This window comes from Dicentrarchus labrax, unplaced genomic scaffold, assembly GCF_905237075.1.
Source record: "Dicentrarchus labrax unplaced genomic scaffold, dlabrax2021, whole genome shotgun sequence".
NCBI classification, from domain to species: Eukaryota; Metazoa; Chordata; class Actinopteri; family Moronidae; genus Dicentrarchus; species Dicentrarchus labrax.
This window is the reverse complement of record NW_026136707.1, coordinates 14,191,810-14,215,872: the sequence shown is the minus strand read 5'-3', so window position 1 is coordinate 14,215,872 and position 24,063 is coordinate 14,191,810. Positions and strand designations below refer to the sequence as shown.

At 41.9% G+C, this 24,063-nt stretch overlaps 1 protein-coding gene across 15 annotated transcripts in view; it reads left to right on the top strand.

Annotated features, from left to right (window-relative positions):
- Positions 1 to 24,063, top strand: part of LOC127366519 (uncharacterized) — a 33,599-nt gene that overhangs the window by 963 nt on the left and 8,573 nt on the right. For 3 of the 15 annotated variants that reach the window (XM_051405505.1, XM_051405504.1, XM_051405506.1), the window contains exons 1-28: positions 3,312 to 3,456; positions 9,627 to 10,948; positions 11,570 to 11,851; positions 11,959 to 12,063; positions 12,175 to 12,293; positions 12,557 to 12,775; positions 12,954 to 13,041; positions 13,410 to 13,562; positions 14,063 to 14,160; positions 14,553 to 14,725; positions 14,841 to 14,957; positions 15,681 to 15,938; positions 16,232 to 16,363; positions 16,494 to 17,369; positions 17,976 to 18,206; positions 18,349 to 18,621; positions 18,758 to 19,000; positions 19,090 to 19,332; positions 19,474 to 19,545; positions 19,706 to 19,900; positions 20,073 to 20,306; positions 20,420 to 20,590; positions 20,738 to 20,944; positions 21,072 to 21,326; positions 21,972 to 22,177; positions 22,504 to 22,572; positions 22,707 to 22,751; positions 23,453 to 23,515. In XM_051405505.1, the coding sequence (XP_051261465.1) occupies position 3,456; positions 9,627 to 10,948; positions 11,570 to 11,851; positions 11,959 to 12,063; positions 12,175 to 12,293; positions 12,557 to 12,775; positions 12,954 to 13,041; positions 13,410 to 13,562; positions 14,063 to 14,160; positions 14,553 to 14,725; positions 14,841 to 14,957; positions 15,681 to 15,938; positions 16,232 to 16,363; positions 16,494 to 17,369; positions 17,976 to 18,206; positions 18,349 to 18,621; positions 18,758 to 19,000; positions 19,090 to 19,332; positions 19,474 to 19,545; positions 19,706 to 19,900; positions 20,073 to 20,306; positions 20,420 to 20,590; positions 20,738 to 20,944; positions 21,072 to 21,326; positions 21,972 to 22,177; positions 22,504 to 22,572; positions 22,707 to 22,751; positions 23,453 to 23,515 (6,450 nt within the window). In that variant the 5' untranslated portion in view covers positions 3,312 to 3,455. Of the gene's footprint in view, positions 1 to 2,131; positions 2,382 to 3,310; positions 3,461 to 9,626; positions 10,949 to 11,569; positions 11,852 to 11,958; positions 12,064 to 12,174; positions 12,294 to 12,556; positions 12,776 to 12,953; positions 13,042 to 13,409; positions 13,563 to 14,062; positions 14,161 to 14,552; positions 14,726 to 14,840; positions 14,958 to 15,680; positions 15,939 to 16,231; positions 16,364 to 16,493; positions 17,370 to 17,975; positions 18,207 to 18,348; positions 18,622 to 18,757; positions 19,001 to 19,089; positions 19,333 to 19,473; positions 19,546 to 19,705; positions 19,901 to 20,072; positions 20,307 to 20,419; positions 20,591 to 20,737; positions 20,945 to 21,071; positions 21,327 to 21,971; positions 22,178 to 22,503; positions 22,573 to 22,706; positions 22,752 to 22,877; positions 23,430 to 23,452; positions 23,516 to 24,063 lie in introns of those variants that run through there. The other 12 variants (XM_051405500.1, XM_051405493.1, XM_051405496.1 and 9 more) reach the window with 11 other exon arrangements.

Sequence of the window (24,063 nt, the reverse complement as noted above, 5' to 3'; positions counted from 1 at the left end):
AAAACAAACCCTACTCTCCGCTGCAGTGAAGCATTTCCTTTATTTGTTTATGATATTTATGCAATGGTTCTTTTAAGTAATAGCTCATCAGTCTTTATAGAGACTATTAAATATTAATTCTTCATTACTTCTATTTGACTTTGCCATCCACACTGGGATTTGAGGGAAGACTTTGTAGACTCCTTCTGTATCTTTTGATTGTGTCTGGTTTGAATGCTTTTCTACCATGATTGTTTCTTTATTGGTGTGACAAAGTGACTGCGATTTCTCAACCTTGAGTATTTCTACATATACCAGGAGAAAAAGGTTGTTGTAGTTTATGATTAGGTTATTTTAAGAGTGAGTAACAAAAAAAATTATGTGACATCCTTTTGATCAGATTTAAAAAAACAAAAAACAGCATTGTGATAGAATCCCAATGAGAGCCTTTGTAGATGAAATTATGGCTTTATGTTGACCTGCTGGTGTCCACATCATGCTAGTTTTGGGAGGGGTGTCACCCTGAGGCATCTGGACGCAAACACATCTTTATCTCTCATGAACACATGCTCCCAGCATGCCTAAAGCTCTATGTTAAAGTAGATTAGTGTTGGTGGGGATTCCCTCTCTCTAACAAATAATTCATGTTAAACTAGTGATTTGATCTTTTACCATGGATTGTGTTTGTTATAAGACTCTCATATGTGTGCACATATTTAGATCCAGCTTGCACTGTGTATTGGGGAAATGTCAACATAAGGAAATGGAAGAATTGAAATTACAGTGCGAGGTTTAATATGTGTAGAGAAGTTTAGGGAAATTATGTTTGTTTGCATACTTCTCACACTCACTGTTACATATCAGCATAGTGCATGTGAAAATTTGATTCATTCACTATCTCTCCACCAGGTGGCAGTGTAAACTAAGAAAACACAGCCACTTACAGTAGCATCAGATAATCAAACACAATGTGGCATGTACTTAGGGGGGGGTAGAATGTCCTCCACAATCTGTTCAGAGTAGTGTGAGCTCCAGGGCTTGGTACAATGTCTTTTAAGAGATCTCAGATGACATCCAAGTGCATGCATATTAATGTGAGCGTTTCATTTCCAATCTGGCTCATCGCTTTGCATATTGTCTCTTGATGCAAAATATTAATGGGAGTTTTACTAGCTGCAAAAATCCATGACAGTTCTTTTTGTAAAGTTGCCCCATCCTATTCTCTGTATTAGGTTACAGCACAGGATGCACTCAATATACACCCTGACTCATTTCTTCTTGTCTTTAATCTGAATTCTCTAAGTAGTGTATGAAGGTGAGAATTTTAAACTTGCCCCAAAACAAGAAGGATGGACAACATGTCTGCTGGAAGAAAGGGGCAGAAACACAGAACACTCCTGGTTCATAAATTCTTCATAACTTAATGGTGTGCTATGAATATTGATGCGCTGTTACCATCTATCCCGTTAGTGCTCTTGAGAGCTCGGCTCCTGAGCACAAATAAAACCCCTGCAAACCATGCCCCCATCACATGCACTCAAAATTCACATTTAAGGCATTTTCAAAGTTGTTTTACATAAGATCCAGGAGGGAAGGCGGCACGGTGTGTGATGTGTACCCAGATGCGGTATTGAAAGTCAAAGAGAGATGAATTGGGTGGAAGTGGTATGGGACATTATGTAACCACTGGGTGATGGAGCCAGAGAGGGATAAAGATGTTCCAAACAAACATAACCCCCACGCACTCAGTCGGAGTAATGCACTGCGCCATCGTATGTGCGTGTTTGCCCGTGCTTTTGAGCAAATGAGGAAGAGTGACTGGGGGGGGAGTGTACGTCAGTGTTTTGGGTGTGTCTACTGTGCTCATCTCAGAGTCTGTGGTTCCAGTCTGTCATGGTCTCAAGGGACTGTGGGTCTGTGAGTGCTGCTCCTTTTCTCCTCCCTTCTCTGCTCTGTCTCTCCTCCCTCTCCTGGGTCCAGCTCAACACCTGCTCCTTGCAGTAGGCACAGGGCAGGGCAGGGGTTCCTAAGCAACTGAAGGCAACGCGAGTAGTTCGGTAGTCTTTGTGTCTCTCCCTCGCTCTTCCTCTTATTATCTCCCTGACTTGTTCATTCCATCCCAAACTGAAGCAGAGGAAGCAAATTAACTATATCGAGATATCTGTTTGTACTCGGTTGGAATGCACCAGAGTCTTCCTGTTAACGCATTAGGTCACAGTAAATGTTTAACACCACTACTTTGTGTGCTTGTGCTCAGTGATCAAAGTCTAAAGAAGAAAACACGATTATCGACTGTTACTGCGTTAGAGAGACATTTTATGTTTCTCTTATTTGGTGTTGCTTCTTGATTCCTCCTTTTGGACTTTATGATAACATTCACGGACTCACCTTTCTTTGTACTGGTAAGACATTTTTCTTCAGTGCATAGCAAATTAATTGCCCAGAAATGACATGTGGCGCTGCTGTGCATGCCACATGAACTTGCCTCTTTGAGACAAAAGTGATGGTTCCTATTCCCCGATGTGGCTGTGAGAATAATGAACCCCTATACCCACCCCCTTCTTCTGCCTATGAGCCGTATGGCCCTAATGGGGTCAGGCAGATGGGTGGGGACCATGCCGGGGTCCATTAAGACAGCTTGATCGGACGCACATGTGTGTGCTGGTTTGTTTTTGAATTTTTTTAGATAAGGTGTTTGAGGGCGGGTCTGGTGTTAGTTACGTTCTCCGGTTTGATTTTTTTTTAATGAATCTGAAACTGTGCCACTTTTAAATCTCACCACTTGGATCAAGGTTGTGGTCCCTCACACTATGCAGATGAAAGCACCACGTTGGTGCCTGAAAAGACTGGTGAAGACTCTGAGGAGTATTGCTGTGTGCCTCTGTGCCTCCCTCCTGTTTCTGGACATTGTACTGTGTTAATGATTGCACTCTTTAGTCCGCCTTACTCCACGTCTGTTGGGGATTGTTGTAAGGAGGCTTAATGTATCGCACCAACATAGTGATGAGTTGTGAATTAAAACTTGACAATGTGAATGTCCTCTTTCATAAGCATGAGACTGACACTAGTAGAAATCTGAGGTTCCTCATCAGATTTGAACACTTATGGATTGCTGTTAGACACTGGATCAGTGGTTTTTAGAGTTAGATTGCTCCAGAATTGTTTTATATTTCTATTCCGATATCTTAACATAACCTTTCATTTAGTGGCATGGAGCAGCTCTAATCAGCATTATATGAAAACTGTGTCCATCTCCTCCACCTTGCATGCGGTTGTGAGGCGTGCTGATCGCTGCTCAGTTGGCCAACTCAAGTCCAAGCCTCAGTGTGAGACTCCACCCCTTTACGAGCATCGGACACCTTCAGCACAACAAAGCATGTGTCGCTCCGCAACATTGTTTCTCCTCTGAACGTGCGGAATATAGGATTTTTGTCGGATTTTGTTGCTCTTTGCTTTCCGATTGATGCTAATCCTAGAGTAGGTAAGCCAAATTTTAGATGTGTGTTCCTCGGGCGGTGGGGATGAGTTGGTGTTTATTTGTTTTGTTGTACATTCGGCGCCATTTTCATACACAGATTTGTTTAAATACCCTGGCACGCTGGCCCGATGCTGCCTCTTAACTGTTTCTGCGGTTTGATTGAGGGGGGGAAAAGTTGGAAATTTGAGTCGTTTGAGGCTTTGTTACCATGCCACATTGCAACGACGATTTCAGGCAAATTAAAGTCATATAGGCTATATGTTGCCCAATTAAAACAGCCCTCTTGCAGTCTTAGAAGAGCCCCATACATGAAAAGCGCTCCGTATCGGCGGAGGCAGCGATGCGTTTTCTACATGTGTTGAGTTGTTTTTGTAAAAATGAATGGGCATGCAAGTGATCACTCTGCTTTAAGAGTGTAAGATTTTAAGAAACTTACTCTATTTCTACTACTACTACAATTTCTGTTTGTTTCTGTATTAAAACCACGCATTCGGCTGTACTATGAGGTAATGTGAAGGTTAATAAAATTAGGTAAATGATGATCAATGGAAGAAAAAACTGAGTATATTTTATATTAAACCTTATTTTATTCTACTAATGGCTCATCTTCACATAAGAGTACAGTATAGAGAGGTCTGATCACATTCAGTGTGATGTATAAGAGACATTAACATGATGAACTGAAGGTGATGTGATTGTCATGTTTTGTCCCCCTAAATCATTCATATGTTAAGTAGTTATTGTTCCGGGTGATGCACTTTTGTCTCTCCGTGTCGGGATGTTCTTACTCTCGAATGCTTCTCTTTGAGGTGTGTATCCTAAAATGTGTCCGCTCTGATGTGCAGATGTTGGTTTTTCATGCTGTTTTCAGAGAGATGGCATCGCTTTTGGTTTTCATTTTCTGCTTGAGATGACTTGCTTTTACCCCCAGTAGGAGTGTAGGCTATAGGTTAAAAATATCCATCCCCGCTGGAGGGGGCGGCATATGTGAATGTGTGTCTGTCCCTGTGTGTGCACTTAAAGAGAAACTCATCCAATAAGCCTCATCTCCATTGATGATACCACTGGATATATATAGTGAGATAATCTTTTATGAAGCACTGCAGATATGACGTGGGGAGGACGAGGGGAAAGACAGAGGCAGCATTAATGCAGTAGGACTGCAACAGAAGTAAACACAGAGGTTAAAAAATGACACGAGATAAGACCCGGGTGCTCGGGGTCTCCTGTACTGCTGAATCAGCGGCGTTGTAAAACACAGAGCTGCTGAAGTGATGGCTGAAGGATGTTTTTGGCTCTGCTGTGTGAGAGTGAGGTCACCGAGGTCCCAGAAGAGCTTGCTGGTGTTAATCCTCTTTTGGGAGTTATGATGCATTCGTGCAGTTAGACTACTACTCTGTTGTCTGAGCATTACTAAATAGAGAACAGACTCTGCATACTGTACAGCGTCATTTGCGCTTTTCGTCATGAATGAGGGAACCAGGGTTGGATGAGCGTAGAAAACTATGTAAAACAATCAATCTTTACTTAATCGTCACACAAGTAATCACAAAACAAAAATTATTTTTATTTAAATATAGTAAATTTAATTCACAGGTTCTCCTTTTTAAATCATTTAACGAAGTATTGGATTTTGTGCCCAACATAAAAAAAAAGAACCCTTCTTTCATAATGTGCACTAATGTCCAGATATACTACTCTGCCAGTGGGATTTTGGCTGAGGTGATGTTGGAAAATGGATTCAGAATTGCTTTCAGGGCAACCACAGTAAATCAATCCAGCTACTTCATTCTTTTCCCATGTCGGTTCATGTTACAGCATCAGGCGCACTGACCATCTGTGTGTATTGATCAGTTTAGAACTGGGTTCAGGATAGGGTTACACAGAGGACTAGACTAAAATAACCCTTTGTTGCCCAATTAGTATCACCCAGTACACACATAATCCACGATTCCAGTGCTTCATTTAAAGTTTGATCACAATTAACATTTGTTGCAAGAATTGCTCTACATGTCGCGCCATAATCTTGAAAGCATGCAGTGTTATTTTACACCATAGGATTATTTAAGAAGTAGTAGACATTCACACATATCATAAGATATTTAGCCCCCCACCCATATTATGTGTATTCATGATGTTGCTGGGCATGCTTGTGTGTTTTTAACTGAACATACTAACAGTTTAGCCGGGCACATGTTAGCGTGTATGTTGGCATGTGTGTCTGTGTTTACTTAAGAGAGGTTAATAGGAGCCACCATGTGGTCTGAGGACTGATATCTTGGCTTTCAGTTAATTTCTGTTGATTTTCAGCCAGGTAGGCGGGGCTCTGCATAAAGCCATGAATCAGCACAGCTGATCGCAACTGTGCTTCTGGCAGCTTTTCTCTCTCCACCACACACACACAAAGACACACACAGATGCCCACACTCACCCAGAGAGGCAGAATGAGAGAGAGAGAATCAGAGTGGAGGGAGACAGTGAGATAGATACTGTAGGCAGGTAGATAGAGATAATCTCGCTTGGTCACTTGGGGGCTGATTAACTCTAAACTCCTTCTAATTCCTTAAGCCTACTCTCAGTACCCAGGAAACATGCTTTCTTTTTGTCCTAGTATTCCTACGTGGTAACATTATGGTGGAACTCATGTTACTTGTCAGTCAGTGACCATTGTTAGAAAGGAAAGGGCAGGGAAGTCACTCAAAACTAATGCAATCTCTCTGCTGTCTTAAAAATGATGCTATACGTAGTAGCGTCTGCATTTGTGGCCGTGCACACATGTATGCACATGTGCGTATGCGTGTTGTGTGCAGCACGCCGTGGACCGAAATAGATATGAGCTTGTCTGTAAAGGCTAACTAATGAGTCCCTGCATCCTGAGCACATGTAGCTATTTATATACTATACCTCATCCTCCTCCTCTGCAAGCTCTGCCCCATTCTGCTCTCTTGTCTCATTTCATCACACATATATATGCACACTACCACACGCACAGCAGCATCACTGCAGCATCACTGGCAGATAATATAAAGGCTTTGGTATCTAGATAAATTCCTGAAAATCTATCTTTTTTTAAACTGGAGTCTTGGATTAATGGGGAAGTCATGGGGTTAGCATCAATTTAAACTTTGATGAGAACAATTAATGATTTGGAGCTCAATTAGTCATGATCTGTTAGTGTTACTTCGATTTAAGCCTGTAAAATAATGCCAATTTCTATAAAATGCAAATCATTTGAAGTAAAATGTGACATTGCCTTTAAGTAAAATCCACTGGGTCAAATCAAATTTCCAATTATCTTCCTGTGGGAACATTAGATTCAATTAAAAGTAACGGAACAGAAACTCTAAATCAAAATCCTGATTCAACCCCAGCCCTGGCATTTGCACCTGATCCAGCAGCTCTTTGCGAGCTCAGTCTTGCTAGAGGGTAGCCTACTTCATCTATAATTTAGCTCATTAGAGACACTAATTATGTAGGATTGAGGGCAGGTTTTTTTTAACAGCACAGCAATATTTCATCCAATTACTTCCACACCAAAAAAAAGAAATATGCCTCATATTATCAGAGATTGATGCCGTATTGAGACATCTGTGGTGTGGCTGCTGCTATCTCAATCAGTCATGATGCAGGTTTGCCCTGCTCAGCTGGCTGATAGCAGAGATGTTAGATAGGCAACACAAAATGGAGGAGGCAGCAGACACAAGCTCAGCTGGTCCATTAAGAGCATGCCTGTTTCCTGACAATCACAATTGAGATGACGGAGCATTAAAAGACCCAAAGGAGCCCGTGAGCACTGATGCATACCAGTGTGTGTGTGTGTGTGTGTGTGTGTGTGTGGTGACCTAGGGAATACGCCTATGGGGGGTCCTGTGGGGGGAAGGGTAGGTAGGATTAGTTATAATTTGCAGCACAGTTATTGGTCACTGGACACAAACAATGGGAGGGCTAAAGAGGATTTGGTCTCTCTGTGTGTGTACCCCCTCCTCCTCTCCTGCTGTCCTGTAGTGCCAGTAGGAAGTGTATGGTATAGAGGGCCAGGCTGCACCCTTTGGGGCGGCCCTGTACATCTGGAAGATTGGCCAGCCCGCCTGTCTGCCTGTCTAGCATTCCCCCTCCCCCCACTCCATACAAGGCAGGGTGGGACTTGAACTACATATGGAAGAGACAAACACAGCCACATTAGTCACCAATTAGACAGGGCCTACTCCAGACAGGATGCAAATCAGTCTCATGGAATACAAAAAGTTATTGTGACGCGAACCCCTGTAACTGATGAATCTCACCTAGGAGAGGTGTTGCGGGATTGCATAATACCTGCTGTGTATTTCAGTTCAGTTGTGTGATTCAATCAGCTGGTTAGAAGTTTCTAAATATACCAGATCTGTCCTCTCGCTGCCACACCAGGGAATCAGACTCGTGTGCATTAAACTCTGAGACCCTTGTACTGTGACTGTGGTATGTTCTATAACTACTGTACAGTCTAGTTGAAAAGGACAGGTACCATATTTACTGCTACGCACAGTAAATGTTCTGTGTAGAAGTAGAGCATATGGATACAATCTGATCAGAGTATAAGTAATATAGTTACTGGAGGCTTTGAGGCAGATACTAATATTGTAATGTGAAAGTTTAAAAAATACATTTACAGTATATTTGCTGATATGGATTTTTCAATTAGAATCCCTTAAATTTGTTAAATCAGTGTGATCAACATGGAAATAAAAAGCAACATTTCTTCTATCTATCTACGTTAAGCTAATGTCAGCTGATGCTAAATCGAATTAACTGTCCATGCTCTAATATGTAATTTTAGATGTTTTAAATTTTAAATATGAAAATCAATTTAGAGACAGTTAATGCATCAAATAAACAGATAGAAATGTCTGTTTTTGGCAAATTTAAATAGATGAAAAGTTAACATTCTTAATCATCGAAAAATGTTGCTCTAAAGCAGTCTTGCTCATTGGTTTGTAGCACTGCCCAAAGCAGCCTAATTCACCAAAAATATTAACAATTGATTGACTGTACTATATCATCTCATGGTATATACCATCATATCGCCTAGTCCTGCTGCCTCAGATGACCTGTGCAGGATGGGCCTGTGTGAGATGAAGAGCCAGGCATGTTTGGCGAGGATGATCCAGGCGGTGCTAATATGCAGCTCTGGAGCAGAATGCCTCCTTTGTGTCAGTGAGATTTAATGAGTCTGTGATAGGCCATGTTGTGAGCTTGCCCTCAGAACTCCATGTAGACACAGACACAATCTTCAACAAGGAAGGCTATTGTGTGATGCAGTGATGTTTGTGTATGTGTGTGCAAGTATGTGTGTTTTGAGTCAGAATATAATCTGTGGGTGGCAGTTGGCTTCATGTTTTATGGAATAAGTCTCATGCCACTCAGAGTAGGCAACTAATGAAAACTTAAAGCAGCAATGTAAATGACATATAATAATATGGTAAATTGCTCTTGATTAGATCCTCATCTTAAATGAGACAGTATTGTATAAATAAATAAAATTTGGATAAGTGAGAATAATGAAGCACGCATACAGATGACCCTATTTGCATGATAAAAGATAACATTAGATCATTCTGTATTGAGAAGAATGAGCAAAAAACATTTTGGCTTGTCCTGTTCATGTCATTTTTTTATTCCAAAACTTTTTTTTGTTGTTTGTAAAGCTACAGCTAATATATTTTCAATATTGATGAATCTGCCACTTATTTTGATGATGAAGCTATCATTTTTTTAACTTGTAGAATCTCACAAAATAGTAAAATAAAATTGGCCATCACAACAATTCCTCGTTTTCGCTACAGTCAAAAACTAAAAGACATTCCCTGACACAAAGATATAAAACAGAAAAAACAAAAAGTAACTGTATCTGTGTTTCTGTATGTGTAATCTAGAATCAGCAAATGTTTGCTTCAAAATAAGTTGTTTATCATAATCCTTGAACATGATCATCAGTACACATTACTTATTGTATCAGTATCCAACAATCCATGTATTACATTTGCTTACCATTGTTTCCTACACACAGGCTAATAGTCCATTGCTCCTAATCTTGTTTGTTGTGTTCCAAGTATAGCCGTGCTGTGCACTGTTACACTCTGTACAGCACTGTGACCTTTCTCCATCTCTGACTCCCCTCTGTTCTCCTTCCCAGTGGCTACCATGACAACAGAGGCAAGTGCAGTGAGTGAGGCGGACACTGGGGGCAAGCAGAAGGCCAGTGGCGCTGAGCCCGAAACCGAACCAGCGAACAAGCCGAAACCGGAGGCACCCGCGTCCCAGTCGGAGGGGGAGCCGTCGGGCAAGAAAGCCCAGGAGCAGGCCTCTGAGCCTGGGCCTGCTGACGTAGCCACCTCCCCTGAGGAGGAGCAGCTGAAGCCGCGCACCCGGACCTCCGCTGGCAAAGGCCTGTCTCGCCTTTTCTCCTCTTTCCTCAAACGCCGCTCGCAGTGTTCTGAGGGAGAGGGGTTTGAAGCAGAGAAAGCCAGGGAGGAAAAAGCAGACAAAGAGGAAAAAGCTGACAAGGCAGAAGAGGAGAAGAAGGAAAAGAAGGAAGAAGTGAAAAGTGAAACCAAGGAGGCTAAAGTAGTAGTGGAGGAAACACCTGAAGTAAAAGAAGTGAAAAAGAAGGAAGAAAAAGTAGAAGAAAAAGAGGAGAAAAAGAAAGAGGAAGAAAAAGTTGAGAAGAAAGGCAGTAAAAAGAAAAAGAAAGAAGCGAAGAAGAAAGAAGAGAAAAAGGATGAGGAGAAGGTGAAGCAGGAGGAGGAGAAAAAGGAAGAGGAAAACTTGAAAAAGAAAGAGGAGCAAAAGGAGGAAGAGAAAGCACAGCCGGCTGTAGAAAAGGCGGAGGAAAAATTGGAGGCAAAAGAAGAAGAAAAGAAGGAGACTGCCGAAGTTAAAGACAAGGGGGCAGACGCTGGAAAGAAAGAGACTAAAGAAGAGGAAAACGTTGACAAGAGAGTTGCAAAGAAAAAAGAAAAGGAGGAAAAGGTAAAGAAGAAGGAAGAGGAAAAAGCAAAGAGGAAAGCAGAGGAAGAAGAAAGGGCGAAGAAGAGAGAAGAAGAGAAATTGAAGAAGAAAGAGGAAGAAAAGGCAAGAGAGGCCGAAAAAACAAAGAAGAAAGAAGAGGAAAAGGTCAAAAAGAAGGAGGAGGAGAAATCAAAAGAGGAGAAGACAAAAAAGAAAGAGGAGAAACCGAAAGAGGAGTCAAAAAAGAAAGAAGAGGAGAAACTGAAAGAGGAGTCAAAAAAGAAAGAAGAGGGAAAGGAGGAGGAAAAGGCAGAAGAAAAGCAAAATAAGGAAGAGGAAAAAGGGAAGAAAAAAGAGAAGGGGAAGAACAAAGGGAAGAAGGAGGGGAAAGGGCCGAGTGAGGAGCAGGTGAAAGCCCCTATTGCTGCTCCGGAGCCTGAGCTTAAAACCGAGCCGGACGCTGAGCAGGCTCCGGATCAGCACTCAGTGAGCAGCACAGAGACGCAGGTGAGTGTGGCACTGACGGATATTACACCTAGATTATCTCTAGTATTGCATTTTGGGAAATCTGCTTATTTGCAGAGAGTTGGGTGAGAAGATTGATACCACTCTCTTATCTGTTTAAATAGGAAGCTACAGCCTGCAGTGTGTGCAAGTGTAAATTGTCTTATCTTTTTGACAGAGCCAGGCTAGACATTTGTATCTGCTTTCTATTTTAATGCTAAGCTAAGCTAACCGGCCTGTAGCTTCATATTTAATGGACAGATATGAGAAATCCCAAAAGGTCAAGCCTTTCTTTTAATTATAAGTCTTCAATCTCAAACAGCATTGCAGATGAAGGTCAGAAAGAGAGCTCTCCTGTATATAAATCCATGCTGCAGATTTGACTGTAGTAGGGGAACACATGTTTTTTTTTTTCTTTCTAATGAATTTTTTATGATGTGCTTGCTCAGCGAAAGTAACTATTGCTGGTTTGAGCTAAAAGCTTAGTCAGAAACAAAAAATATCCATGCTGGCCTGAACAGCAGTACATTTACCGAGATATGTAGTTCATAATCATTAACAAAAACATGCTTTTCATTTGTATTTGACACACTTTTGCAAATGTCTTGTTTTTGCCTCTACCAGCCGCCTCCAGAGGAACACAAGGAGGAAGCTGTGATAAAGAAGGAGCCTGAAGCCGTGGAAGTGAAGGAGGCGGACACAGAGAAAAAAGAGGAAGAACCAGCGAAACAGGAGAAAGAAGCCAAAGGAGAGGAAAAGGCGAAGGAGGAGGCGAAGAAGGAGAAACCTGTAAAAGAAAAGAAGACAGAGAAGAAGGCAGAAGAAGCTAAAGGCTCCAAACGTCAGAAAACCATGCAGTGCAAAGTCATCTTACTGGACGACACTCAGTTTGAGTGTGAGCTTGATGTAAGAGACCTCCCAAATGGCTATCATCCTTGTTAAAGATGAATATGGTTATGAAGACTGATGAATATCCCTTTCCCTCTGTCTGTGTGTCTGTCTTTCTCGTGTAGAAACATGCTAAAGGCCAAGAACTTTTAACTAAGGTGTGTGACCATGTCAACCTGCTGGAGAGAGATTACTTTGGCCTCGCGAACTGGGAAACACCGACTAACAAGGTAGGCTGCAACAGCATAACCAGATATTTAACACAACACTGACGAGAAATTTGGTTGTGAGAAGTGGGTGATTTTTTTGATTTATTTTTTTTTCCCCCTCATTTTCCACAGACATGGTTGGAAGCCACCAAAGAGATCCGGAAACAGGTTTCGGGTGCTGTGTATGAGTTTACATTCAACGTGAAATTCTACCCTCCCGATCCAGCACAGCTTACTGAAGACCTGACCAGGTGAATGTCTCAAGGGTTAAAGGGATAGTTTGCTTGAAATCGACTAATTCACAGATATATAACGTTATTTAATGAGCTTTATTCTTAAACTTTGGTCATAGCAAGGCTAACAGTTCCCCCCTGCTTCCAGTCTTTATGCTAAGCTAAGCTAAGCTACGTGGTCTCGACCGTCTCATCTAACTCTCAAGAAAGCATGAAAAACCAGAATTACGTTTTTATGTCTTTGTAAATGAGCTTATTTTTTCCTTTCACGTCTTCTTCAGGTACTTTCTGTGCCTCCAGCTGAGGAAGGACATTATGCGTGGTGTTCTTCCCTGTTCCTTTGTCACACTGTCCCTGCTGGGCTCCTACGCAGCCCAGTCAGAGCTCGGAGAGTATGACCCAGAGCTCCACGGAACTGACTACGTTCATGATCTGAGCCTGGCCCCCGGACAGAGCAAAGAGCTGGAGGAAAAGGTGATGGAGCTGCACCGCACATACAGGTAATCAAAGGGGATGGGCATTGATTGAAGCAACATAGTGATGGCAATCTTTAATTAACACATAATTCAACAAGCTGTGAAGGATTTTTATATAATTGTTTAGATGATTTGACTTTTTAAATAGTCCAGACAATAAAATGTATCTTTGTGAAGACCCTTCTTGTCTGTGTTTTACCAGGTCAATGAGTCCAGCCCAAGCAGACATGTTGTTTCTGGAAAATGCCAAGAAACTTGCCATGTATGGAGTTGACCTGCACCATGCCAAGGTAGGGTTTGGTTTAAATGATTTAGTGTTGTGCGGGTTAATTGATTTATTAAATGCTTAAGTTCATAATTCAAGTATGTACTGACTTCCTTTCGTTTTTAAAATGTGTGTCATTGTTTTGCAACAGCATTCTTGTATTACATCAGTAGCATCCAGAATTTAATTACAAAATTGATGTCAGCCCCCCTTTCCAAAAAAAAGGGAGAGATTAATAACATTTCAAACTCTATGACCTCAAAATCCATGTCCTCATAGTGTGGGAAAGTCTGCCTCCCAGTGACTGTTCATTGTAAGTGCAGGGTTAGGGTGATGTGTGCACTGCTATAGTATCATAACAACAAGTTCATCGTCCTGTTTTTGTGCGTGCAGGATCTTGATGGTGTCGACATTACGCTGGGGGTTTGCTCTAGTGGCCTGATGGTTTACAAGGACAAGCTGAGGATCAACCGTTTCCCCTGGCCCAAAGTGCTCAAGATCTCTTACAAACGTAGTAGCTTCTTTATCAAAATCAGGGCATCAGAGGTAAATCTGAATTTACATTTTTTAATTTTTACATTATACATTTACATTTCTTATCTTTCTAACTCATCGCAACCCTAATGCCCATCCACAAACATTTTCTCTCTCCTATCTGTTGCCTTGGTCTTGGAATTGTGTCAAAAACTGACTTCTATAAATACCTACAGATTAACTGTGGTCCATTACTTAGACTTATTTTTATGTTCCTAAATTGAATTTATCACAGTAATATTACAGTATAATATGTATTACACACATAATTGTGGGATTATAATCGCATTGTTGACAGTTCTGTTTACTTGATAAGTAGCATTTAAAAATATTTCAGCAGTAATGTTTTTCAATTTAAGAAATTTTAGAATTGACAATTGTTTTTTACAAAAAGTTTAATTCAACCCAGATCTGGGGTAAACCTTTCATGTTTCATGCTGCGTGACAGAATAATGTCATTGACATAAGGTCATTATATTCATTTTCTTTTTATTTCTTTTCCTCACCTCCAGCAAGAGCAGTATGAAAGCACGATTGGCTTTAAACTGCCCAACTACAAAGCCTCGAAGAAGCTGTGGAAAGTTTGCGTTGAACACCATACCTTCTTCAGGTAAGACCTTACCTTATTGTGAACGACACTTTCCTCCCTGGCAACAGAGGCCATTCTCAGGTTCTGCCTATCCCCTAGATAATTGGCTAACTGGTCTATGCAGCTTAAGCACTATATTAGCTCTCTGTCAGTTTAACCACAGAAGAAAAGCTACCTGCCCGTGGTCCTGGACTTAGAATTAAACCTCAAAGGTTTCGTCTACTTAATGAGGTGAAGGTCAAAGTTGTTGCTAGCCTGGTTGCATAACAGTGACAATTTTTAGGGAATGCAATCCTTTGCTTTATTATAGTTTGTGTTTGAATTCCTGGTATGTGGATCTGTCACTCTGATGGAATAATCAAATTAATTAAATGGTGGGTGGATGATAATTAACAAGTATTTTTGTCCCTCAGAGTTCCAACAGTAGAGCCCCCGTCAACACGTCGCTTCCTCGCCTTGGGCTCTAAGTTCCGGTACAGCGGGCGCACTCAGGCTCAGACCCGCCAGGCCAGCTCCATGATTGACCGCCCAGCCCCTCGCTTCACACGCTCTGCGAGCAAGAGGCTTTCCCGTAACCTAGATGGAGGTATGTGTGTGTGTGTGTGTGTGTGTGTGTGTGTGTGAGAGAGAATCCGTAGTGGAATCTTTGAGCCACGCGCAAATCTCAGTAAGCTACATTGTGACTTGTTTGGCTCTTCTAGCTGGAGATGAAACTCTCCAGTTCCTGCGACAACTATCGGCATCAACCAGGTCTGAGGTTGATGATTGGTCACTGTTGCTGGCATCTGAAAAACCACAGCCTTCTCCTATATTCCCAGGTACCAGGAACTGTGTGGAGCTGCACCAGCGCTTTTTCTGGCAATATTTGCAGTATTTATTTTATTCTCGCTCGCAAACAGCCTCATCACGCCATTTAACATGCTCATCCGTTGTGGCTCATTTGCTTTCATGCCCGTTAAACTTCTGAAGAGATTGTCAGCTGCAGCACAGCTCTTGTCAGAATGCTGACCTACTGTGACATGTGGGTAATGTCACCCACCTTGTACTTTCCCTGGCATGATCCCAGGGTATCTTGGGTCACTGTAAACTCTGAAGTAAGTAAGGAGTTTCCTCACACAATTATGCACAGGCGTTTCCAGTCTTGAGGCTGCTGTTCCTCACTTTTTGGCATTTTGAGAAGTTGCTGCTTCATGTGTGTTGCACAATGGCTTTCATTTGCTTGTACTTTTTATGTTCAACATCTTAACAGACTGACTCACTCAGCACTTCTCCAATGGCTGCCATTAACAACAGGATAAAGCTGGAACTTTAACCATTCAAAAAGTAATCACCATCTGTTCTTGTTATGATGGATGAGAGGCAACTTTCATTCAGCTTCCTACTAACCTCAGCTTACTGGACCCAAAATAGTCTGGTACAAATGCTTGGCATCTGGCTTTGTTCAGAAACATGCTTGAAGCACTGTGAAGCATTCGCAGTTGGCCGTCATCACTTCAGTAGAGCCATTACATAACTGCCATCACCTCGTCATCTCTTCACAGCCAGAGGGGAGTCCGAGCAGACTTTCGTTCAGTCCTTGGAGGAGGGGCAGTCTGTTCACACAGTCACAGTAACCTGGCAGGACACTGAGACTGGGCAGACTGGCTCTCAAACTATCAACCAGACAGCCAGTCAGCCGTGGCAGGAGCTGGCATCTGATGAGCAACAGCAGAGGAGAAAGGATGACGAGTGGTCTGCCCTGCTCCAACGCTATCCCCCCTTTCCATTTGTCCCACCGTTTGATTTTGTGAAACAGCCAGGTATTTGCACTTTTCATGCCTGCCAGTGGTTTTTGTTGCAGTTTGCCATAAGGAAATGTGAACCCAGAATCTCTTAATCTTTCACTTTGGCTTGGATTTTAAAGAACCTGCATCTAATTTGTATTTATTCCGGCCAGGATGAACTTTGTAAAATGATACCACTACATGTACACCGCATTATCCAGCATGTGGTGCTTTTCTGCCCCTTGTTTTCAAGTATTTTCACTTTTTGTGTGTTACTGTTGTCTACTCATCTGTTATAAAATTGTTCATTGTTTCTCTGATGTTGTCAGCTAAGCTCAGCTTGGCGAATATTAGCTCTATGGACAGGCTATTGCAACCAGCACTGACACAGGAAGATGATTGGTACCTTTACTTTGACCGAATCTTCAGCCTTTCCTCGCTTGAGCTTGTTGACAAACCATGTGAGTTTCTTTGTGTGGAAATATGAGCTACAATTTGAATACTGTCAGTACAAAAAAGGATTTAAGCCTGAAATGTGAATCACATTTTAGTTCTCTTCATGGTTGATTTTGTTTTACTTTCCCCTCCCAGTCTCTCCTGTAGCTAAGTACCAGCTCCAGGAGGAAGATGAGCAGGGCATGCATATGGCAGAGCAGGAACTGACCAATGAGGAGGTCATTGAGAGGCTACAGCAAACTGTGACTTTGGTAGATAAACTGAGAGAGGTGGATGTTTTGGAAAAGAGGCTGAGGGAAGTGAGGGATTTAGAGGAAAGGCTCCAAGAAGTGGATGAGATGGCAGAGAGACTTCAGGAAGTAATAGAAGATGAATTGGGTAAGGAAGAGATAGATAAGTTAAGAGAGGAAGAGAGAGATTTGGAGCAGAAAGAACGAATACAAGCTAAAACTATAACAGAAACAGTGGTGAGGAAATCAGTGAGGAGAATAGAGACAAATGAGGATGAAGTGGATGAACTGGAGGAGCAGATAAAGCGGGTGTTTTTAAAAGGCTTGTTGCCTGAGGAAGAAGAGGCAGAGGTGAAGCAGGAGAGTGAGAAGGAGGCGACAGACGAGAGTCTGTCATATGATAGCTTCATAGGGAATGTACGCCAGATAGAAAAGGAACAGCAAGACGAAGTGAAGGATACATCTGGCTCTTCAGATGTCACCGGTACCACGTCTATAGTAGCATACCGGAAGGTGGAGCGTAGGACTAAGAAGAGAGTGACTATTGTAGAAGACAGAGGGCAGTGGCAGGAAGAAATGGAAGAAGGACAGGCTGGTGTCATGTCAGAGGAGAGGCTAGAAAAAGAGGAGACATGGCGTAAAACAGAAATAGTGGAGGAGATAACTGAGAGAAAAGACAGAGAGAGGCTTCAGCCTGAGGATCCATCTCAGGTGGCAGATCAGGACATCTGGTTCATACTTTTCGACCGCCCTCCATACAAAGCTATTTTCAAACCACCAGGTACAGTATGTCATTGTGCAAACATAACATAACTATATATTAGACCTCTTCTAATACCTAAAATATTGTAATATCGCTACAATTTCTTTCTCTAATACTTTTTGTGCACTGTTTACATTAACAATTGAACAGTCAATTGGCCACAAGACCCCCTTTAGATTCAACAGAAAGTGAAGTTAATGGAAAAGTTAACTGGCTGGTTCCTAGATATTTATTGCTCTCCCCTTTCTTTTATAAATGTAATTTGACATTTGTGAAAGGGCTATCTGTGCTGGGTATAGATCGGATGTTGATGTAGATGTCCTAATGGTGCAAAAAGTGTAAAAATATGGATATCACAGACTGGTGAATCCGGGAAAACTGGAGCATTTAAAGCGTTTCCCTTCAGCCATCAGTCTGGGAATTAATAATCATATATACAAGTATCATCCATAGAGTTTCATCAGCTTAAAATATTGACCAACTAGTTTTTGTTTTTTTTCCTCTTGAAATTGTACTTATCAGCTGCGACAATGAGGTGTTTGACTGTGGATTTGCAGTCTTAGTAATATCTATATTTTGGAAATCACCCAGGTTCAAAGATTGTGTCTTTACTGTCATCATTAGTTACCACTGTGGAACGCGCTCAGGTGGATGAAGGCGAGTATTTCAGCTCAATGACTGAGATTACAACAGTTGAGGAGAAAACAGAGATTATAGTAGAAGAGAGACAAACAAGAGAAGAGGAAGTTTGGCATATACCAGAGATCCCACCACCACAGACCATCACAGAAAGAGATGGTGACTGGTTTGTGCTGCTGGATGTTATTCCCAGAGAAACACCTTATGTGCCACCAGGTACTGTTAAAATCCCCTGTGCTGCTTTTCAATACCACTTTGGCTCTCTTGTGCTTTATTTTGTGCTTGCTTGCTATGTATAGCAAGTGTGCATGACTGCTGCTTGTGTTAAAATACTCTCTCATAACTTTACTCATCTCAGTGACGTTGAAGGGAAGAGACCCGATGGATGCAGAAAGTTTTGTCTCTGTGGACGGAACTGCAGTCGGTGAGGAGATTAGAGAAGTAGTAGCTGAAGAGAGAAAGATAATTGAAGAGGCTCCGAGACGTCCACAAGAAATCCCACAAGAAATCCCACAAGAAATCCCACAAGAAATCCCACAAGAAATCCCACAGCAGCTGCAGACAGACAGAGATGATGACTGGTTTGTGTTGCTGGATGTTGTTCCCAGAGAAACATCATATGTACCACCAGGTATTGCTAAAATCCTCTGCACTGCTTCACAGCTTTATCAAAGAAACAATTATCCTGAGCTTTGCATATGCTCTTATCCTTAAATCCCCTGTACTGTCCATAGGGTCTGAGCATTTTTTAATCTCTTTTGTCTTAGTTGCTGTTGCACAGCGTGTTGAAGTGTCTCCAAAAGAACGTGCCTCTGTGGTTGAAATAACAACAGTTGAGCGGAGAGAAAAAAGAGTGGAGGTTGTGGTAGAAGACACAGAAATGAAGACAGTGCAGAGTGAAAAGCAGGTAGTAGCACTGCCACAGGCTGTGAAGGCTGTGAGAGAGATAGAAGATGACTGGTTTGTGCTGCTGGATATTCCCGTTAGAGAACCATCATTTGTGCCACCAGGTATTTTTAAGTCCTAAGTCCATACAAGCATATTTTGTCTCTTTTGGTTTAAGTTTTTTACAATACTTGTTCATTTTGTTTGTCATTAGTTACTATGGCTGAGTACGTTCAGGTTTATCCTGAGGAACGCTTTTCTACTGTGCCTGAAATGATAACAGTAGAGTCCAAGAGGGAGGTTGTAGTTGAAGAGATTGTGGTGCAGAAAGAGGACAAGAAGCTTCCCAAGCAAATAATTCCAGAGCAGAAAATATCCCAGCCAGTCAGAGCAAGAGACGACGACTGGTTTGTGCTGCTGGATGTTATTCCCAGAGAAACACCTTATGTGCCTCCAGGTACTGTTAAAATCCCATGTACTGCTTTTCAATACAACTTCGGCTCGCTCATGTTTTATTTTGTGCTTGCTTGCTATGTATAGCAAGTGTGCATGACTACTACTTGTGTTAAAATACTCTCTCATAACTTGATCATCTCAGTGACATTGAAGGGAAGAGACCAGATGGATACAGAAAGTTTTGCCTCTGTGGACGGAACTGCAGTGGGTCCAGGTACCAACAGCTTTCAAATGTCTTTATTTTATTTTTACACCTATTATCATACCATAGAAGACTTGGTGTCAAGCATACTAACCATTTAACTATTTAAGATTTAAACTCATATTATCCTTCTTTTTGCTGAAGCTTGAGTATAAATTCTGTTTGTTTTCAGTTTCTCTGCCGTTACCGAGACAAATCTATGAAAGTGTTCAACCGCAAATTGAAGTAATAAGCATAGAGCGGAAGCTGCAGCAGGCTGATCTTGACCAGATTAGACTGCAGCCTTCCCAGCCACTGCCAGAGAGAGAAGATGACTGGTTTGTACTGTTTGATGCTATTCGTGAAGAGGCAGTCATACCACCATCAGGTATATGTAATATAATATGTTTGCACCCCGTCAGATTTCACTTTGAAACGCATATCATTGCTTACTTTATTTGCCATTTGTTACATTTGGGCAGCTTGTAACTTGCTTTTAGCGTCAGACATTTGTTTAGTGGATATACTGTGTCACTCAGCCTCTTTGTCTGTTTTGCCAGTTACTCCTGTTAAGATTATTTCGGATATGAGGAAGTCATTTGAGGCTGAGGTGAAAACCACAGTGATTACAACATGGAAGCAGACGATAATTGGTGTGGACAGCAGGCAAGATGAGACACGTCTGCCTGAAATTAGACCTAGCGATATCGCCCCACCATCAGAAAGGGAAGGAGGAGATGATTGGTTCATCCTGTTGGACGTCATCCGTAAAAAGCCTGTTGTCATGCCACCAGGTACCTTTCATTGCCAAATGGTCTGCATACACTGTGCTGAAAAAAGATCAGTTAAGCGGTGGCTAATAAGCCTTTATTTTCATCAAATTTACTTACCCTAATTTTTCTGTTAGTTGCTGTGGCTGAGCGTACTGTGCATGTGGTGGCAGCCACCGAACCAAAACCAAAATTCATCATGGAAGATGTGAGGCCACCTGTGAAGTTGGTGGAGATTAAACCACCACAGCCGAGACAGGTGGATGATGACTGGTTTGTGCTGTTGGATGTTGCAGCAAAAGCACCAGGTATTCTGCTGTTTCATGTGTGGCTGATACAGCGAGATGTAGTCAGACATAATAACATCGTGCTGGTTATATATTTCACCTTGTTCAGTATATTTGTCGGTGGAATTGTGTTCCGACTGTGAAGGCTTTGCTTGTATCCTGCATTAGTGGCTGTGGACGAACCTATCCGCATGCGTCCTGAAGTCAGACCAGCTGAAAAGTTTGCAGCCATAGAACAGAGAGAACAGCAGAGAATCACTATAGTGAAGGAGACGTGGCAGCAGGAGAAGGTGGTACAGCAGAAAACACGTCCAGCAGTGAGAGAGGTGGAGGATGATTGGTTTATTCTCCTGGATGTGGCCTCTAAGAAATCAGGTATAATCAAAATGATTTTGTCCAGTTATACAGACATTTCTATAAGTGCACCTACTTACTGTGCTGTATCACTGTAAATGCAAATGCTTTACTTCTCCAATTATACCTGGTTGTGTATTTGTATTAGTCGCAGTCCCAGAGCGCATCCAGTTCCCAGCAGTAGTGAGAGGGCCACCTGCAGTGGTGAGAGGGCCATCTGCAGTGGTGAGAGGGCCACCTGCAGTGGTGAGAGGGCCATCTGCAGTGGCCAAAACAAGGATTTCCATTTCCGAGACAAGACCGCAGTTTGGGAAACGGATCCTGGAGGAAAGACATCCGCTCGCACATACGCATGTCAATGATGATTGGTTTGTTCTACTAGATGTTGGCCTCAAAGAGTCAGGTATTTTTAATTTTTTAAAACCTGTTTGGGGTTTGTTTTGCAGATGAACAGCTCACACGTGGTCACGCTTTCTTCGCGCCATGAAACGCTTATTAACACTTCCAGCCTGTTTACAGGATGCACCATCTTCACGAGAGAAAGTGTCCATATGGCAATGCACATCCAGCATTATTCAAGGACCTCTGAACGCGCTACGTTTCGCATATTGAAGAGATAACGCTTTCTTAATCTCAGCATTTCACCAGTTCAACACATTGAGCTTTATACCTCCTTGCAGCGTCATCTGCCTTTGCATCTGTCATCGGATCATGACAAGAACTAATCCATGCTTTTGCTCTCATTCCACTTTGTGGATATTCGCTTCTGGTCCACCTTTGCTTCTTGTTCTTTTAATCGAGACTGAACGAAAGCATATAAGGTACAGTATACCCCTGCAGAGTGTGCGCTTATCTGATCCCATCAAGGCCTGTGGTTCGAGACTGTAAGTACGATGTGGCCGTTTGCATAGGTGCTGTATTGTGTACTATTGTGTGTTTATATGTTGCTATCTTATTCAATGTGCATACGACCTTATCCCTCCATAACACATCGTCCTAAAAATATTTGCCTTTATTCACGCTTCCATTTTGTCTGTATTTTGTGTAGTGGTGAGCACACAGAGGGGCACCCGGCCTGTCAGTGCTCCGGTCTTCTCCCAGGCTGCTCTGGCAGAGGCAGGGATCCCAATGGCACCTTTCGATCAGCCCCAGACCTCCACTCCAATCAAGACTGGCCGCAAGGAGGAAAGAAGGCTGCAGGTCACAGTAGAAACTGTGGAGCCCTCAAAAATCGAAGCTGTGGCTGAGGTCAAGGTAATCAATTTCTCTATTTACTGTTTTATGTAATTGATCTCAGTAAAAGTCTAAAGGTTTATGTGCTGAAAAACTGTAGCATCATATATGTATGTAAACCATATATGCCTTCCAGGATAGCTGGTGCCAGTGGAAAAATGAATTATTTATAACGTTATAACATAATGATTGCCTGGGTGTTTTGATTGTAGATAATGGTAACTATAAAATATAATGAACTCTTCAATGTAATTGCTTCATATTCATTAATAATAAACAATGCTACAAGTAGTGAGCAGAGATTGTTCTCTGTCTGAGTGTGAACTGTGTCTCTCTTGCTGCTGTAGCCAGCAGTGTGGAGGGACCAGAGAGAAGTACACTCTTCACTGATATCCACCATCAATGGGGACATTCAGGTTAGTGTCAGACACTGGCCTCTCATTTCCACGTCGCCCCTCAGAAGACTTGTTTCCACTATGGCTGAGATGTGAGTGTTGAAGCCAACAAGCAGAGGATGCTAACATGTGTCCCTCTCTCCTCCCTGGGTTAGCACGAGTCTGAGGCGATGAGCACGGAGGTGGTGCGAATGCGAAAGGTCAGATTCTTAGCCTCGTGTACGTTTGTGTAGCCATTTCTCCACCTCCATTCTGATTTATATTGAGCTTTCTCATCCAAAAGGCTAATCTCACCCTCTTCTCATGTTGTGCTTCCATACGGCTAGGTCTTAAATGAAATCCACATCAGGTTCGATGCACATACAGCATATTTTTAAGGCGTAGACAAATGTAAGAATAGATGGAATATGTTAAAACAGTTTATAGAATAATATTACTTCTGAAGAGAGTATGCTTGCTTCGAAAAATATATGTTTTTACATTTAAAAGTTTACAAGGCATTCATTTCTTCTCATTGCTTGCTGTTGTTGTAAACCCTGGAATGCACACATGCATGATTATAGATTAATGCACATTACTAAAAAAGTGGCATGATAACTGGTGTTGTATCACATTTCTGTCACTCCATCGTTCTTTATATTTTTTCTCATTATAAAAATAGAAATCTTAAGTCAGTCCTCTAGAGCCTTAAGTTCTTTGCTTTGTTGGTACATTGCAGTTTGGCCCCTATGGCCCCGAACTACTTTGCATGCAGACTCCTCCCAACTCTCTCTGTCTGTTGTATTAACACTGTAGTGAATTTCATAGTATGCATGTCCAAGGTGTGGCACTTTTAATGTCAGCACCCAGGGAAACTGAAACAAACCCACACTCTTTTTTTTGTTCTCTTCATTTTTCACAGAAAAGAGCTAAGAAAATTGAGGGTGACTCAATTTATATCAGACATAGCCTTTTAATGTTGGAGGTTTGTATCCCTTCTGGAGATGTCGGTCTCTATCTGTATTTTCTTGCTCTTTGGCACAGCGGCCGCCGTTTAATATCACGCTTGCATGTGGCATGATTCGCACTTTTTGCATCAGCACAAATGATTGGCTGTAGATTATATGATAAGTTTGTGTGTGTGTGTGTGTGTGTGGCAATGTAACTCTAATCCGGTTGTTTCAGGAGAGTGCTGTTGAATTTACAACACATAAGTATGGTCAGGATTCTTACACTTGCATTGATTTGCACAAACTTTTATGGATACTTAAACCGTTCCTAATGATCAGCCCTGTGATGTGGCTGATGAGCTAACATTTAAGCTAATCATCTTTTCTAGACATTCTTGAAGCTAGGATTCACAAGCAGCTCCATTTTTATGATATATATTTTTTTTTCCAGATCATCAGTATTCTCCTGTTCCTGCTTCTGCTCTTTCTACCTCCATCTCATTTTCTAACTTGCCAATAATGCACTGCACTTTCTCAGCAGTTATGCAAATGAACTCTTTTGACCATAATAATTATACATCTT